This window comes from Tympanuchus pallidicinctus, unplaced genomic scaffold (genome assembly GCF_026119805.1).
Source record: "Tympanuchus pallidicinctus isolate F22 unplaced genomic scaffold, pur_lepc_1.0 scaffold22, whole genome shotgun sequence".
In the NCBI taxonomy this organism is placed as follows: Eukaryota; Metazoa; Chordata; class Aves; order Galliformes; family Phasianidae; genus Tympanuchus; species Tympanuchus pallidicinctus.
The window spans coordinates 24,417,128-24,428,558 of record NW_026294739.1 but is presented as its reverse complement, the minus strand read 5'-3'; the positions used below and the strand labels follow the sequence as shown (position 1 = coordinate 24,428,558).

Sequence of the window (11,431 nt, the reverse complement as noted above, 5' to 3'; positions counted from 1 at the left end):
AGCAACCAGCGGGGGAGCTGGGCAGAGCCAGGAGCCGGACAGCGGGGTGAACAAGGAGAAGCCATGACCCACAGGCAGAGGCTGCTCATCGCCCACCATGACTCCTGCATGCTCACGGACAGGGAGACCACCAGAGCCCACCCTTGAGCCTGGCCCTCCCCAGCTGGGGAGGAGCCGGGCAATAAAAGCGAGTGCTTGGAACTAGGAGGTGGTTGATGACAGAACGGCGATTCGGGGAGCGGGGGCCGCCCGGCCGAGCGCCGGCCTGCAGGCCGCGCGTTGCCTAGCAACCGTTGCTCGGGCCCAGCGTGAGCGGCAGGGCCGAACGGCGCATGCGTGAGACTGGGGCTTGCCAGAGCGCATGCGTACAGTGGGCGGGAAATTGGTGTGCGCATGCGTGTCACAACTATGGCGGACGGAGACCGCGCTGAGGGAGCTCCGGCCGAGAGCGAGGTGGAACCGCTGCGGTTCCAGCGGCTGTGGGGAGAGGGCTACTTCGAGGTGCCGGCGTCCGAGCGGGTGAGGGGCCTGCGCCCGAAGGGGTGCTTCTGAGGAGCGTCGGTTGTGGGGCGGCCCTGCTGGTGGGTGGGCCCTGTGCTGAGGGAACGTGAGGAGCGCCCACCGCTGCGCCCCGCGTTCTGAACGCGGGTGAGGGAGATGAGGGGGTTTTATAGCAATCAGAACAAAGGTGTGGAATGACTGGAGTCAGCTCCACCCCTAGAATAATAGGTACTGTAAAGATGTCTTAAGAGAGGGAAAAGTAGGGAGGATACCATTGCAGGCAGGTCAGATACAGACCATCTCTGATTCTCTGGGCAGCCTGGTCTAGTATTAAAAGGGGAGGTTGGTGGTCCTGCATGTGGCAGGGGAGTTGGAGATTCATGATCCTTGAGGTCCTTTCCAACCCTGGCCATTCTGTGATTCCTGGCATCAGTTGATGGACTGAGCCTCTCTCCTATCCCTACCCCCATAAGGACGCCTTCTGGGTAAGGCTCACACACAGAGGCTTCCCTGGGAAACTTTGTAGTCTCTGCAGAGCTTTAAAAATTAGCAGCTTTTGGCCTGGCTCTATTACTCCTAGTTCCTTGTATGTGCTTTGCACTGTTCTTGGTCGACCTCACATGCTTTGCCTGCAGTTGTTTGTGAATCTGTAATTGTGATAGTTCACAATTGATAGTTGAACACAACCAGACTTGCAGTGCCAGATTGGGCGTTGCTCAGAGTGATGCCCTTTATTTTGATTGCTGTCTGCTGTCAAGGTTGTAGCACTGTGGGAATGTTGGTGAGAAGCTGCTGAGGGCTGCCCCTGAGAGAGAGCCTTTGGCTGTGATGTGGCTCTTTGGTTCCAGCTGGGGAAATGCCGGAGCGTGAAGGAGTTTGAGAAGCTGAATCGGATCGGAGAAGGCACCTATGGCATAGTGTGTAAGTGTGGTGTTGGCTGGAGCCTGGGTGGAAGGGTGGGCCTGTAGCACATCTGCCCACACCTGGGGACTGCGGGACCGAGGCTGAGAGGAGTGACACTCAGCAGTGCCTGTGTCCCTTTGGCTAAAGCTTATGCTGAGCAACTGCCCTATGCTGCTCTTCCAGACCGTGCCCGGGACACTGTGACAGATGAGACTGTGGCACTGAAGAAGGTGCGGATGGACAATGAGAAGGAAGGTACATGAGGAACGGGGATGGCTCCTCGTGGCAGGTGTCAGTGTTCCTGGCCTCCGCCTGAGGCAGTTGTGCAGTGTGGTTCTCACTGCCCTCAGGAATGCCCATCAGCAGCCTGCGGGAAATCACCCTGCTCCTGGAGCTCCAGCATCCCAACATCGTGGAGCTGAAGGAGGTGGTTGTGGGGAACCATCTGGAGAGGTGAGAGCCTCCCTGCATGCCCTCCAGCCTTCAGAGGAGATGCTGCCTCGGTGCTCTCAGGTGCCTTTCGCAGTGCTGAGCAGTGAAACGCCTGTGTCTCCTCTCCAGTATTTTCCTGGTGATGGGCTACTGTGAGCAGGACCTCGCCAGCCTTCTCGAGAACATGCAGACACCTTTTTCAGAGGCTCAGGTAAAGATTGGGTCAGGCTTTTAGGAATGTCATCCTCGAGAAAGGGCCACAACACTATGGCCACCAGTGTGGATTCCTTGCAGTTTGCAATCCACCTTATGCTGGTAGCTTCAGCAGGGCTGGCTGGTGCTGTTCACGTGCTGGGGGACACTCCTGTCCTCTTTCTTCAGGTGAAATGCATCATCTTGCAAGTCCTCAAGGGTCTGCAGTACCTTCATGAGAGGTACATCATCCACAGGTGAGAGCAACGGGAGAGGCTGGGTGTGTGGTGGGGACGAGGAATTGCTGGGGGGCAGCCTGATGAGCCCCGTAACTGCGTGTCGGTTGCTCAGCTCACACAACTCTGGGAGCGAGGAGCACTGTGTGGAGAAGCTGTGGGCAGGGGCTGGCAGCAAACCCTCAGCTTTGCTGTGCAGTGTGGGAGCCGGGGTAGGGAAGGCAAGGGACGGTGAGATTCACCTCTCTTAGTGATCAGTCAGCAGTGGGGCTCTTTGTCCTCCCGAGTCCCTGGGGAAGTGCATGCACAGGAGAAGCTGTGCCTGGCAGACAGTGCTGACCGCCGCTCGGTGTTCCCCATAGGGATCTGAAGGTGTCCAACCTGCTCATGACTGACAAAGGCTGTGTGAAGATAGGTGAGCCCCTGGCTGCTGCCTTGTCTCTGGCAATTCAGCTGCTGCTGCAGGTGTGCCTGCAGCTCTCCCTCTGCTCCACAAGCAGGCAAAGCATGGAGCTTGCCTCTTTCCTTACCTCGGGTCCGTTTCTTTCTTGCAGCGGATTTTGGTCTGGCACGTACATATGGGATGCCACCACAACCCATGACCCCCAAAGTCGTCACGCTGTGGTGAGTGCAGCGCAGGGTGCTGAGCTGTGCTGGCTCAGGGTGATGTGGAGCACATCTTTGCAGCGCTGCCACTCGGGGCAGGGAGCTTCCTGTGCTGCAACTAAAGATGGTGCCTTCCCTGCACAGGTACCGAGCACCCGAGCTGCTGCTAGGAGCGACAACACAGACCACCAGCATTGACATGTGGTAAGGGCAGGGGACAGGAGAGGCTGAGGCTGGCCGGGTGGTGCCTGGGGGGTTTGTAGAAGCCAGGACATCGACAGAGGGATTTCTGCTGCCCCCACCAACTCCTGTGTGTCCTCTGCACTGCAGGGCTGTGGGCTGCATCCTTGCTGAGCTGTTGGCTCACAAGCCACTGTTGCCAGGCACCTCTGAGATCCACCAAATAGACCTCATCGTGCAGCTCCTGGGGACACCCAATGAAAACATCTGGCCGGTGAGAGTTATCCCACAGCCCCGCCAGCCCTTGTGGCTCTTCTGGCCTTCCTGCCCTTCCCTGATGCCCTCCTGCCCACAGCCTGATGCCCCCCCCTACCTCTTCCCTCAGGGCTTCTCCAAGTTGCCCCTGGTGAGTCAGTACACGCTGCGGAAACAGCCTTACAACAACCTCAAGCACAAGTTCCCCTGGCTCTCAGAGGCCGGGCTGCGTCTGCTCAACTTCCTCTTCATGTACGATCCCAAGAAGCGGTAAGAGCCACTGTGTGGGCAGGGCTCGGGGCAGGCCCCTGCCTGCTGATGGGGCTGCCCTCGTGGCGGGGTCAGCTCAGTGCTGTGGGCAGGTGCTGGAGGGGAACTGGGACCATGGGGGAGCGTGGGTGGGATGGGGAGTGGGAGAGCTGTGAGGGTGAGGGAAGGTGGCAGCACGTTTGAGCTGGGAGCAAAGCTTGCCACATCTTGTCCCCACAGGGCAACGGCAAAAGACAGCCTGGATAGTTCATACTTCAAGGAAAAGCCCCTGCGTAAGTACATTCCCCACCAGCCAGGGTCGCAGTGCTTGGCCTCTGCTGACCTGTCTCTGTGCCTCCCCAGCCTGTGAGCCAGAGCTCATGCCCACCTTCCCCCACCATCGCAACAAGCGGGCAGCCAGCGCCAGCACAGGGACTGAGAGCCAGGCAAAGCGTGCCAAGCCCTGAGCCCCGTCCAGGAGGAGGAGGTGCAGGGAACTCAAGCAGGGATCGCCGTTGCCAGGGCTGGGCACTCGCTCCTGCCCCGCTGCTGCCCAGGCACTCAGCTCTCCTCGGCGATGCAGTGCTGGGTGCTGTCACCTCATGGGATGGCTCCTGGCCACGTTGCCCCAGTCCCTCAGCAGTTGCATTTAGGGGTACTGCCTTGGTTACCAATGCCCATGCTCAGCCCCGTGCAGAGCTTCTCATGCTGGGAACATCCACAGCCTTCCAGCCCAGCAGAGCCCAAGCATTGTATAGTGCTGGCTTCCTTCTGCCCTGGAGTGAGGGGGCAACAGCCTGGAGCTGCGAGCACAGCACGGGGTGGGTTTCAGCCTCCTCCCCTGGGGGTGGGATGGAGGCAGGGACTGAAAGGGGGGGAGATGGGGGTTTGGTACAGAGATGCTGGACGTCTGGCAGGACCAGCTCTGGCCTGTACTGGCTGCGTGGTGCAACCCTGACTCGCTGTCAATAAAAACAGTTGCAAAGGGCAGTGGTGGTGAAAAATTCCCTCGGCCATAGAATCACAGAACAGCTTGGAAGGGACCTCAAGTTCCAACCCCCCGCCACAGGAAGGGCCACCAACCTCTACAGCTGTTACCAGACCAGGCTGCCCAGGACCCCATCCAATGTGGTGATGAACAGTGCCAGGGATGGGGCATCCACAGCCTCTCTGGGCAGCTGTTCCAACACCTCACCACTATGTAAAGATCTTCCCTGACATCCAACCTAAACCTTCCTTCCTTGACCTTGAAACCATTCCCCCTTGTCCTGTCATTGTCTACCTGGATAAAAAGTCAATTCCCTTCCTTTTTATAATCCCCTTTTAAATATTGGAAGGCTGCAATGAGGTCTCCTCACCTCCTGCCCTTCACCAGGCTGAAGCCCAGCTCCCTCAGCCTGTCTTTGTAGGGGAGGTGGCCCAGGCCTCTGTTCATCTTAGTGGCCTTCCTCTGGACCCTTTTCAACAGCTCCACATCTTTCCTGTACTGGGGGCTCCAGACCTGGACACGGTGCTGCAGATGGGGCCTCACCATGGCAGTGTAGAGAGGGACAATCCCCTCCCTGTCCCTGCTGCCTCTCCTCTTCTGATGGACCCTCAGCCTTCTAAGCTGCATGAGCACCCAGCTGGCTCACGTTCAGTTTTTCATCCACCAGGTCCCCCAGGGCCTCCTTCCCTCCCTGCCAGGACAAAACCACCGAGTCACGAGGCAGCCACACTTTACTGGGATGCAGCGAGCCACTTACAGCAGGAACCAGAACAGGGCTCAGTCCTCCCAGCTCTCACCTCCCTGGCACTGCCCTGCAGGGCTCGGTAGGAGCACGGGGCTGAGTTCAGTGTTTCTCAGGCAGAGGGACAAGCAGCAGCAGCAGTGTCCCCTCAAGCTGAAGTGCCATGCTAGGGCCGGGTGCTGGTGCCGTCAGCCAGCAGCATGTCCACCTCTGTGCGCTGCAGCCAGAGGCGCTGCTGCCGCTCGCAGCACAGCTCCTGCCCACGGTGCCGGCTGCGGCAAGCCAGCCCGGCCGCACAGCTACCGGCATGCAGCTGCTGGCAGGTGGTGCAGCAGTAGGCAGGCAGCGTGCCCTGCCGCAGGCACGAGTGCAGCTGGTAGGAGGGAAGCTCGGGGAGTTGCTGCGGGGCAGCAGGGGGCTGAGCCCTGGTGTGGCTGCTTGGTGGGGGCTCCCCAGGGGGCAGCCGTGCAGGGCAGAGCAACGGGGGGCTGCTGCCCACCTCCCTCCGGTCCTGCTGCAGGAAGAAACGAGAGGAGGAAGGGTCTGGCTTGGGGAGGCTTGGAGAGGAGAGCAGCTCCTGCCTGAGCTCACTGCGTTCATAGGCGTCCCAATTCCTCCCGAGCACGTCCTGTGCGCCCTGCAGCTTGGAGCTCAGCAGGGGGAGATTCGTGCCTCCCTCTCCACCATCCTCAGGACTGTCTGGCCTCTCGAAATACAGATCCTCAGGGCTGTCCGGCACGTCCCCGTAGAGCTCCCTGCCATCCTCGCAGCCAGGAAGATGCATCTTTTCCCGCAGCATCTCCACGCAGGCCTCTACATCCCCGGCGACGCGGCGCGCATCCAGCAGCTCCTCGGCACGCGGCAGGCGTGGCTGCAGCCGCAGCAGCACCTCGGCCAGGATCTCACACTCCAGCCGGCAGGCAAAGAAACCGCACGCGGCAGCGGTCAGCTCGGTGGCCGGAGGCGGCCGGGACACAGCGAGGCGGCGCTCATCCAACCGCACGTAGCCCAGCCGCCCCAAGCTCCGCAGCAGCTCGGCGTCGGGCAGCGCAGCCCGCAGCACGTGTACGTAGGCTCCTGAGAAGGTCTGGAAGAAGAAGGAAAGCGGCTGAGCTCACTCGAGGCACCTGCGAAGCACCGGCACGCAGCCCCGGCCCGGCACCCACCTGTATGGTGCGGAACTCCTTGCGCCAGGGGAAGAGGTAGAGGTTGAGGGCCGCCCGCTCCAGCAGCTCGAAGGCGGCGGCCAGACCCCGCAGCGACGAGCCCGGCTCGCGGCGGCCCCGCAGCCCCTGGGCCAGGAGAGCGCCGGCGTCGTCCTGCAGGGCCGGCAGCAGCCCCGCCTCGTTCCGCAGCCGCTGCCGCAGCCGTTCCCCGAACGAGGGGTCGGGACCGGGACGGGCGCGGCCCCGCTCCAGCCCCCGCCGGTACTCCTGCCGCAGCGCCGGGCCCGCGCACATCCTGCGGTTGCGGCGGGTGAGCGCCCCGGTTCCGGCCCCGCTCCTCCCGCGCCGCCCCCAGGCCTCGTTTCCCGCCCGCTCCCCGCCTGCCGCCGAGCCCCGCGCCGCACACGCGCGTTCTTCCGCTTCCCGCGCCCCGCCCACCACGTGATTCCGCCCGCTCGGAGTCGCTGATCGTTCGGCGCCCCCTGGCGGCCGGGAGGAGCGCAGCACTTGCCGGCAGCTCAGGGCAGGCTCTGCAGGAAGGCCAGCGCGCTCTGCAGCGACGTCAGGCAGTATCCCTCCTCGCCCAGCAGGCACCTGCGGCACGCCGACACACGCGGTGGGCGCGGGGCAGCAGGGGGCCGGCACGCCCCGCTCCCGGCACCTACCCCTCGTGGATGAACTCCTCCAGCGCGGCGCACTCCGACTGCAGCTGGGGCAGCGCGCTGCGCAGCACCGCGTAGGACAGGAGAGGCAGCAGCTCATCCGCCCCGCTGCCACGTGCATCGTCAGGGGTCCCGTCACCGTGGCAACGGGAACATCGGGCACGTCACCGTGGCGACGGGGCCAATGGCCCCCATCGCCGTGGCTAAAGGACCGTGGGCCCGCTGCCGTGGCGATGGGGCAATCGGGCTCATCACCTCCGTGGTAATGGAACGCTCAGACCTCACCACCACGGCACCGGGACCATCGCCCCATCAGCCCGGCAGTGAAACCATCAGCCCTGACACCGCGGCAAAAGGGCAATCAAAGGGCAATCAAACTGCTATGGCACTGGGCACCATTGGCTCCCCTGGCACGGCAACAGAACCATCAGTTCCCCAAAACGGGAACAGCAAACCCTGTGGGGCACCGTTAACGACCACAACAAGGACTGTCAGAGTGCTGCAGCAGGAGCCATCAGCCCCAGCACAACCAGCATCACTGTCCACCCACAACAGGGACCATCAGGCTGACAGACACCCCTCTAAGAACCTGTCCAGTGCGAACCAGCAGCACCAGAGCACAGGGACCCACCAGCCCACCTCCCCACCCCCCTGGCAGCAGGGCTGCCCTCCTCACCCCATACTCACATGGTGCCAGCAGTGGGAGCACGGCTGTCGCGGGTGCTGCAGTACTCCTCGGCACACTCACAGATGCTGCGCAGGGCTCGCACTGCAGCACAGAGCAGAGCACTCAGGGCCATCCCATGGCACCACAGCACACAGCCCATGCCCGCCCCGGCCCCGCACCGATGCAGTACAGCTTCCTGCGGGGACAAGTCTCCAGGGGGATGAGGCACAACTCGTCGATGGCAGCACCATAGGCCAGGCGGCCGGGCGCAGTGGGGAAGAGCCGAGGGGACAGCCCCAGGTCGGCGGGGCTGGCGTGGCGGTGCCGTTCCATGCTGCGAGCCAGGGCTTCCTCTTGGGGCCGGTGCACGTTCCTATGGGCAAAAGGGTGATGGGGGCTGGCCGTAACAGCAGCTCGCAGCTCAGCAATGGGGCCACGGTACCTGTAGAGGGCCAGCAGCGGGGCCCACAGTGGAGGGAAGAAAGCATCCTCGATACAGGCCAAGCACTGGTCCTTGCCAGCAGCAGTGCTCAATCCTTCAAAGGCCAGCAGGGTCAGGGACAGCAGCCTGTCTGGGAAGGGAGGAGTTACGCAGCTCACCCGGCTGGGCACGGAGAGACCCGGGCCTGTCACATCACCCCTCCTCCCTCCCAGAGCCATGGCCGCCCCTCACCAATGGCATTGTGGATGTCCCGCACGATGCCCTTCAGCTGCTCCTGCAGCGATGCCGCAGGCCTGGGCTTGGCCATGGGCTCTGCTGGGGGCCAATCCTCAGGCGATGCCAGGAATCGCTCCAGGTCCTCAAAGGAGCTCTCCCGGGGAGACCGGGGGTCCCCTTCTGCCCTGGAGGCGTCGGGGCTGCCATCAGCCAGGGTTGCTCCGGAGATGCTGTGCCGCAGCGTGGCTGGGCCGTGCTCGGGCACTGAGAACATGCAGTGCAGGCTGCGGGAGGCTCGGAGCTGCCGGCCTCCTGGCTCTGCAGGCAGCAGCCCTCCTGCATCCAGTGAGAGGAAAGCAAGGCCGGTGGAGGCTGCAGGAGTGGCCTCAGGGTTGCTCTGGCTGACGGCTGGGTACAGCCGAGTGTACACCGCACACTGCAGCTTGCGCAGGAGCTGAGCTATGGGGTGCTCTGGGAAGCTGGAAGCAGAGGGACAGGGGTGAGCAGGGGACAATGGCAAGTGGTTGCAACCCTGCCAGCCCTGCAGTACCTGAGGAGGCAGGAGAAAAGCCCTGTCACCAGTGACAGGTCTGACGGGCTCCTCTTCAGCCTGGCTTTCCACTGCCGTGGCCAGTCCTGGGGGAGTGCTTGCAGCAGGTTAGTGGGGATGTGGGAACAGCCCCTCCTCTCCCTGACTCCCAGCACAGCCCTCTACATTCATGGCACCCACAGCAGCAGCCTCCAGCCCATACTCACGTGGTCCTGTTCATACTCGAGGATGGCAGCATAGAGCTCTCTCTGCTCCTGCTCCTCAGGGGTTAGGGCCACACTGCTGGAGAACCTCCTGCAAGTGCCACAGAGCCAGGTGAGGGGTGTGCAGGGAGCTCCACAGCCTCACAGTCCCCACTGGGACACCCTGATCCCCTCACCTGTTGGCCGCCTCCTGCAGCCGCAGCCGCCGCTCCTCCATTTTCCTCTGCAGCTGGGCCAGGGCACAGTTAAGGCACTGGAAGAGCTGCAGCAGTGAGCCAGCATCTCACTCAGCACAGCCCTGGGGTGACTGACGAAGTAACAGCTACAAGCACTGGCAGGGTACATGGGGAAGCACAGCTCCCAGGGACCCCCAGAGCAAGGACACATGGGTAACTTGGACAGAGCTGGACAAGCAGCATCCAGTCTGTCCAGGTGGCTTCGATCTGTACCCCCACATCAGCCAGGACAGGGCAGGACTCAAAACCAAGAGCATGTGCTGGATTGGTGCATCCTGGGGCAAGGAACAGGGGCCTGCAGCAGGAAGCCAGGCACAGCTGCAGGACCCCCGATTTGGGCTCTCTTAGTGGAAAGGATACGGTCTCCTCTCGTGCCCTGGCGATCACCAGATTCTCCATCATCTGCCGTTGTAGAGACAGCGTCTGCCAAGCAATGAACGTGGGTGACACCTGCTCAAAGTCCCAGCATAGGACCCATCGTACCCAGCTCCCCACTCACCAGCGAGGTTTTCTGCAGGGCCTGGCTGGGGTTGAGCCGTGCCACCCGTGCCTCATAGGCAGCTTTCAGCTTCTGGTTCTGCAGCGATGCCTCCTCTAGTGGTGTCAGCTCCCTGCAGGGAATGAGGTGAACACTGCTGTGGCCTTGCATGCAAGCCAGGGATCCTGGCCAGCTGGGACCCTTCCAGGTTGAAGAAGACCTCTGTGATCCCTAAGCCCACCCCAACCCCACCATGCCCATAACCACATCCCTCAGTGCCACATCTCTGCAATTCTGGGACACCCCCAGGGATGGTGACCCAACCACTCCCTGGGCAGCCTATGCTGGTGTACCACCACTCCATTTGAGAAGAAATTTTACCAGATATCCAACCTTAACCTTCTCTGCTGTAAATTAGCATCATAATCTCTTGTCCTTTGGAGGACATCAAGACCAACCATTAACACAGCACTGCCAACTCTATCTATAAGCCACACCCCTAAGCACCACAATTACCTGCTTGTTGCTTGGGAGACGAGCCCAGCCCTGCTCTGCTTTCAGGTCACTGAGGGGAGCACTTAGGTCCCCCCGACCCTCCTTTTCCCACTCCCCATAGGATTTGTGCCCTGGTCCCTTTGCAATTGCTGTCCTTCAGCCCCACTTACTTGCGTGCACTCTGTGCCTCAGCAATCTGCAGCTTCTGGAAGATCTCTGGCGGCAGGAAGGGTGACAGCTTGCCTCCCTCATCAGAGAAAACCCTGCGGTGTCTGGAGATGGGTGCAGGCCCCCCCGGCACGCTCGGTTTTGCCTTGTTTGTTTTTTGCCCTATGGAGGTTGACACGGGTCCATCAGTCCCTGTTAAGGGCTTCAGTCCACCTGGGGGTGGCATTACTCACCCAGTGTGGCTGCCAAGGACTTGACTCTCTCCAGGCACTGCTCTGCCAGCTTCAGCATTTTGGGGGTGTTGGAGCCGAGCCCTTCGCTGTCTTCTGCGATACGGGAGTGTCATGCTGCGCTCCCATGTGTGGGGCAGGGGGGAGGGACCGCGAGGGGGAGGTTACCTGTCAGCGCTGCCTCGTCTTGCAGGGCCTGTGAGATGAGGGTGATGCTCTTCAGGTACTCTACATAAGCTTCCTGCGGCGAAATTAAATAGGAATGAGGCAGGGATGGCCACAAGACCCGGGGGCGGGGGGGTGGGCGGGAGGTGCGGCAAGAGAGCGGGCCACCCCCACAGGGCTGTGATGCTCACCCGCGTTCTCCCCGCGCTGTCCATCTCCAAAGCCCCGCTCGCCGCCCTCATCGCGGTCTGTAGGGCTCGGCCAGGCCCGGCCCCTCCATCCCCAACGCCGCCCGCCGCGGCCATGGCGGCCGGAACGCAGATCTCAGTGGCCGCGCGTTCCCAGGGGGAACTTAAAAAGCGAGGGGATGAAACCGGAAGTGCAGACGGAGAATGTTTCCGGAGGGACTTTAAAACGGATGGCATGCACCGGAAGTGCAGCTCTGGGTCTTCCGGCCCACAAGGGGGCG

The 11,431-nt window shown here is 62.0% G+C and overlaps 3 protein-coding genes across 5 annotated transcripts; 1 reads left to right on the top strand and 2 right to left on the bottom strand.

Annotated features, from left to right (window-relative positions):
* The first annotated feature begins 359 nt into the window (after positions 1-359).
* CDK10 (cyclin dependent kinase 10) lies at positions 360-5,370 on the top strand. Of its 2 annotated transcripts, none has more exons than XM_052685638.1 (13): positions 360-519; positions 1,350-1,422; positions 1,588-1,659; positions 1,755-1,857; positions 1,966-2,047; positions 2,218-2,285; positions 2,627-2,679; positions 2,819-2,888; positions 3,015-3,074; positions 3,201-3,324; positions 3,436-3,575; positions 3,795-3,847; positions 5,210-5,370. In XM_052685638.1, exons 1-13 carry the CDS (start codon positions 394-396, stop codon positions 5,368-5,370), a joined length of 1,185 nt encoding a protein of 394 aa, XP_052541598.1. In that variant the 5' UTR covers positions 360-393. The 2 variants fall into 2 exon arrangements, with proteins under 2 accessions (XP_052541598.1, XP_052541597.1); XM_052685637.1 differs by lacking the exon at positions 5,210-5,370 and adding an exon at positions 3,918-5,037 and having other exon boundaries at positions 367-519.
* SPATA2L (spermatogenesis associated 2 like) lies at positions 5,256-6,887 on the bottom strand. The gene is made up of 2 exons (XM_052685636.1): positions 6,451-6,887; positions 5,256-6,371 (listed from the first exon to the last, which is right to left on the bottom strand). The coding sequence occupies exons 1-2, from the start codon at positions 6,742-6,744 to the stop codon at positions 5,451-5,453; spliced, it is 1,215 nt and encodes a 404-aa protein (XP_052541596.1). The 5' UTR covers positions 6,745-6,887; the 3' UTR covers positions 5,256-5,450.
* Positions 6,888-6,931: 44 nt separating this feature from the next.
* On the bottom strand, positions 6,932-11,313 carry VPS9D1 (VPS9 domain containing 1). 2 transcript variants are annotated; one of them, XM_052685632.1, is made up of 15 exons: positions 11,154-11,313; positions 10,966-11,038; positions 10,801-10,893; positions 10,570-10,729; positions 9,926-10,037; positions 9,787-9,849; positions 9,367-9,419; positions 9,194-9,281; positions 8,988-9,073; positions 8,453-8,916; positions 8,222-8,351; positions 7,959-8,152; positions 7,800-7,881; positions 7,116-7,220; positions 6,932-7,044 (listed from the first exon to the last, which is right to left on the bottom strand). In XM_052685632.1, the coding sequence occupies exons 1-15, from the start codon at positions 11,265-11,267 to the stop codon at positions 6,969-6,971; spliced, it is 1,893 nt and encodes a 630-aa protein (XP_052541592.1). In that variant the 5' UTR covers positions 11,268-11,313; the 3' UTR covers positions 6,932-6,968. The 2 variants fall into 2 exon arrangements, with proteins under 2 accessions (XP_052541592.1, XP_052541593.1); XM_052685633.1 differs by having other exon boundaries at positions 10,801-10,890.
* Positions 11,314-11,431: the final 118 nt, after the last annotated feature.

Excerpts from the sequence above, each read along its gene's own strand:
- SPATA2L (XM_052685636.1), bottom strand. The coding sequence starts at position 6,744 with ATGTGCGCGGGCCCGGCGCTGCGGCAGGAGTACCGGCGGGGGCTGGAG. Across the intron at positions 6,372-6,450 it reads AGGAGTTCCGCACCATACAG|ACCTTCTCAGGAGCCTACGT; the intron begins GTGGGTGCCGGG and ends TTCTTCTTCCAG.
- VPS9D1 (XM_052685632.1), bottom strand. The coding sequence starts at position 11,267 with ATGGCCGCGGCGGGCGGCGTTGGGGATGGAGGGGCCGGGCCTGGCCGA. Across the intron at positions 11,039-11,153 it reads ACAGCGCGGGGAGAACGCGG|GAAGCTTATGTAGAGTACCT; the intron begins GTGAGCATCACA and ends ATTTCGCCGCAG. Across the intron at positions 8,917-8,987 it reads CTTTTCTCCTGCCTCCTCAG|CTTCCCAGAGCACCCCATAG; the intron begins GTACTGCAGGGC and ends CTCTGCTTCCAG.
- CDK10 (XM_052685638.1), top strand. The coding sequence starts at position 394 with ATGCGTGTCACAACTATGGCGGACGGAGACCGCGCTGAGGGAGCTCCG. Across the intron at positions 3,576-3,794 it reads ATGTACGATCCCAAGAAGCG|GGCAACGGCAAAAGACAGCC; the intron begins GTAAGAGCCACT and ends TTGTCCCCACAG. Across the intron at positions 3,848-5,209 it reads CTTCAAGGAAAAGCCCCTGC|GTCCCCCAGGGCCTCCTTCC; the intron begins GTAAGTACATTC and ends TTCATCCACCAG.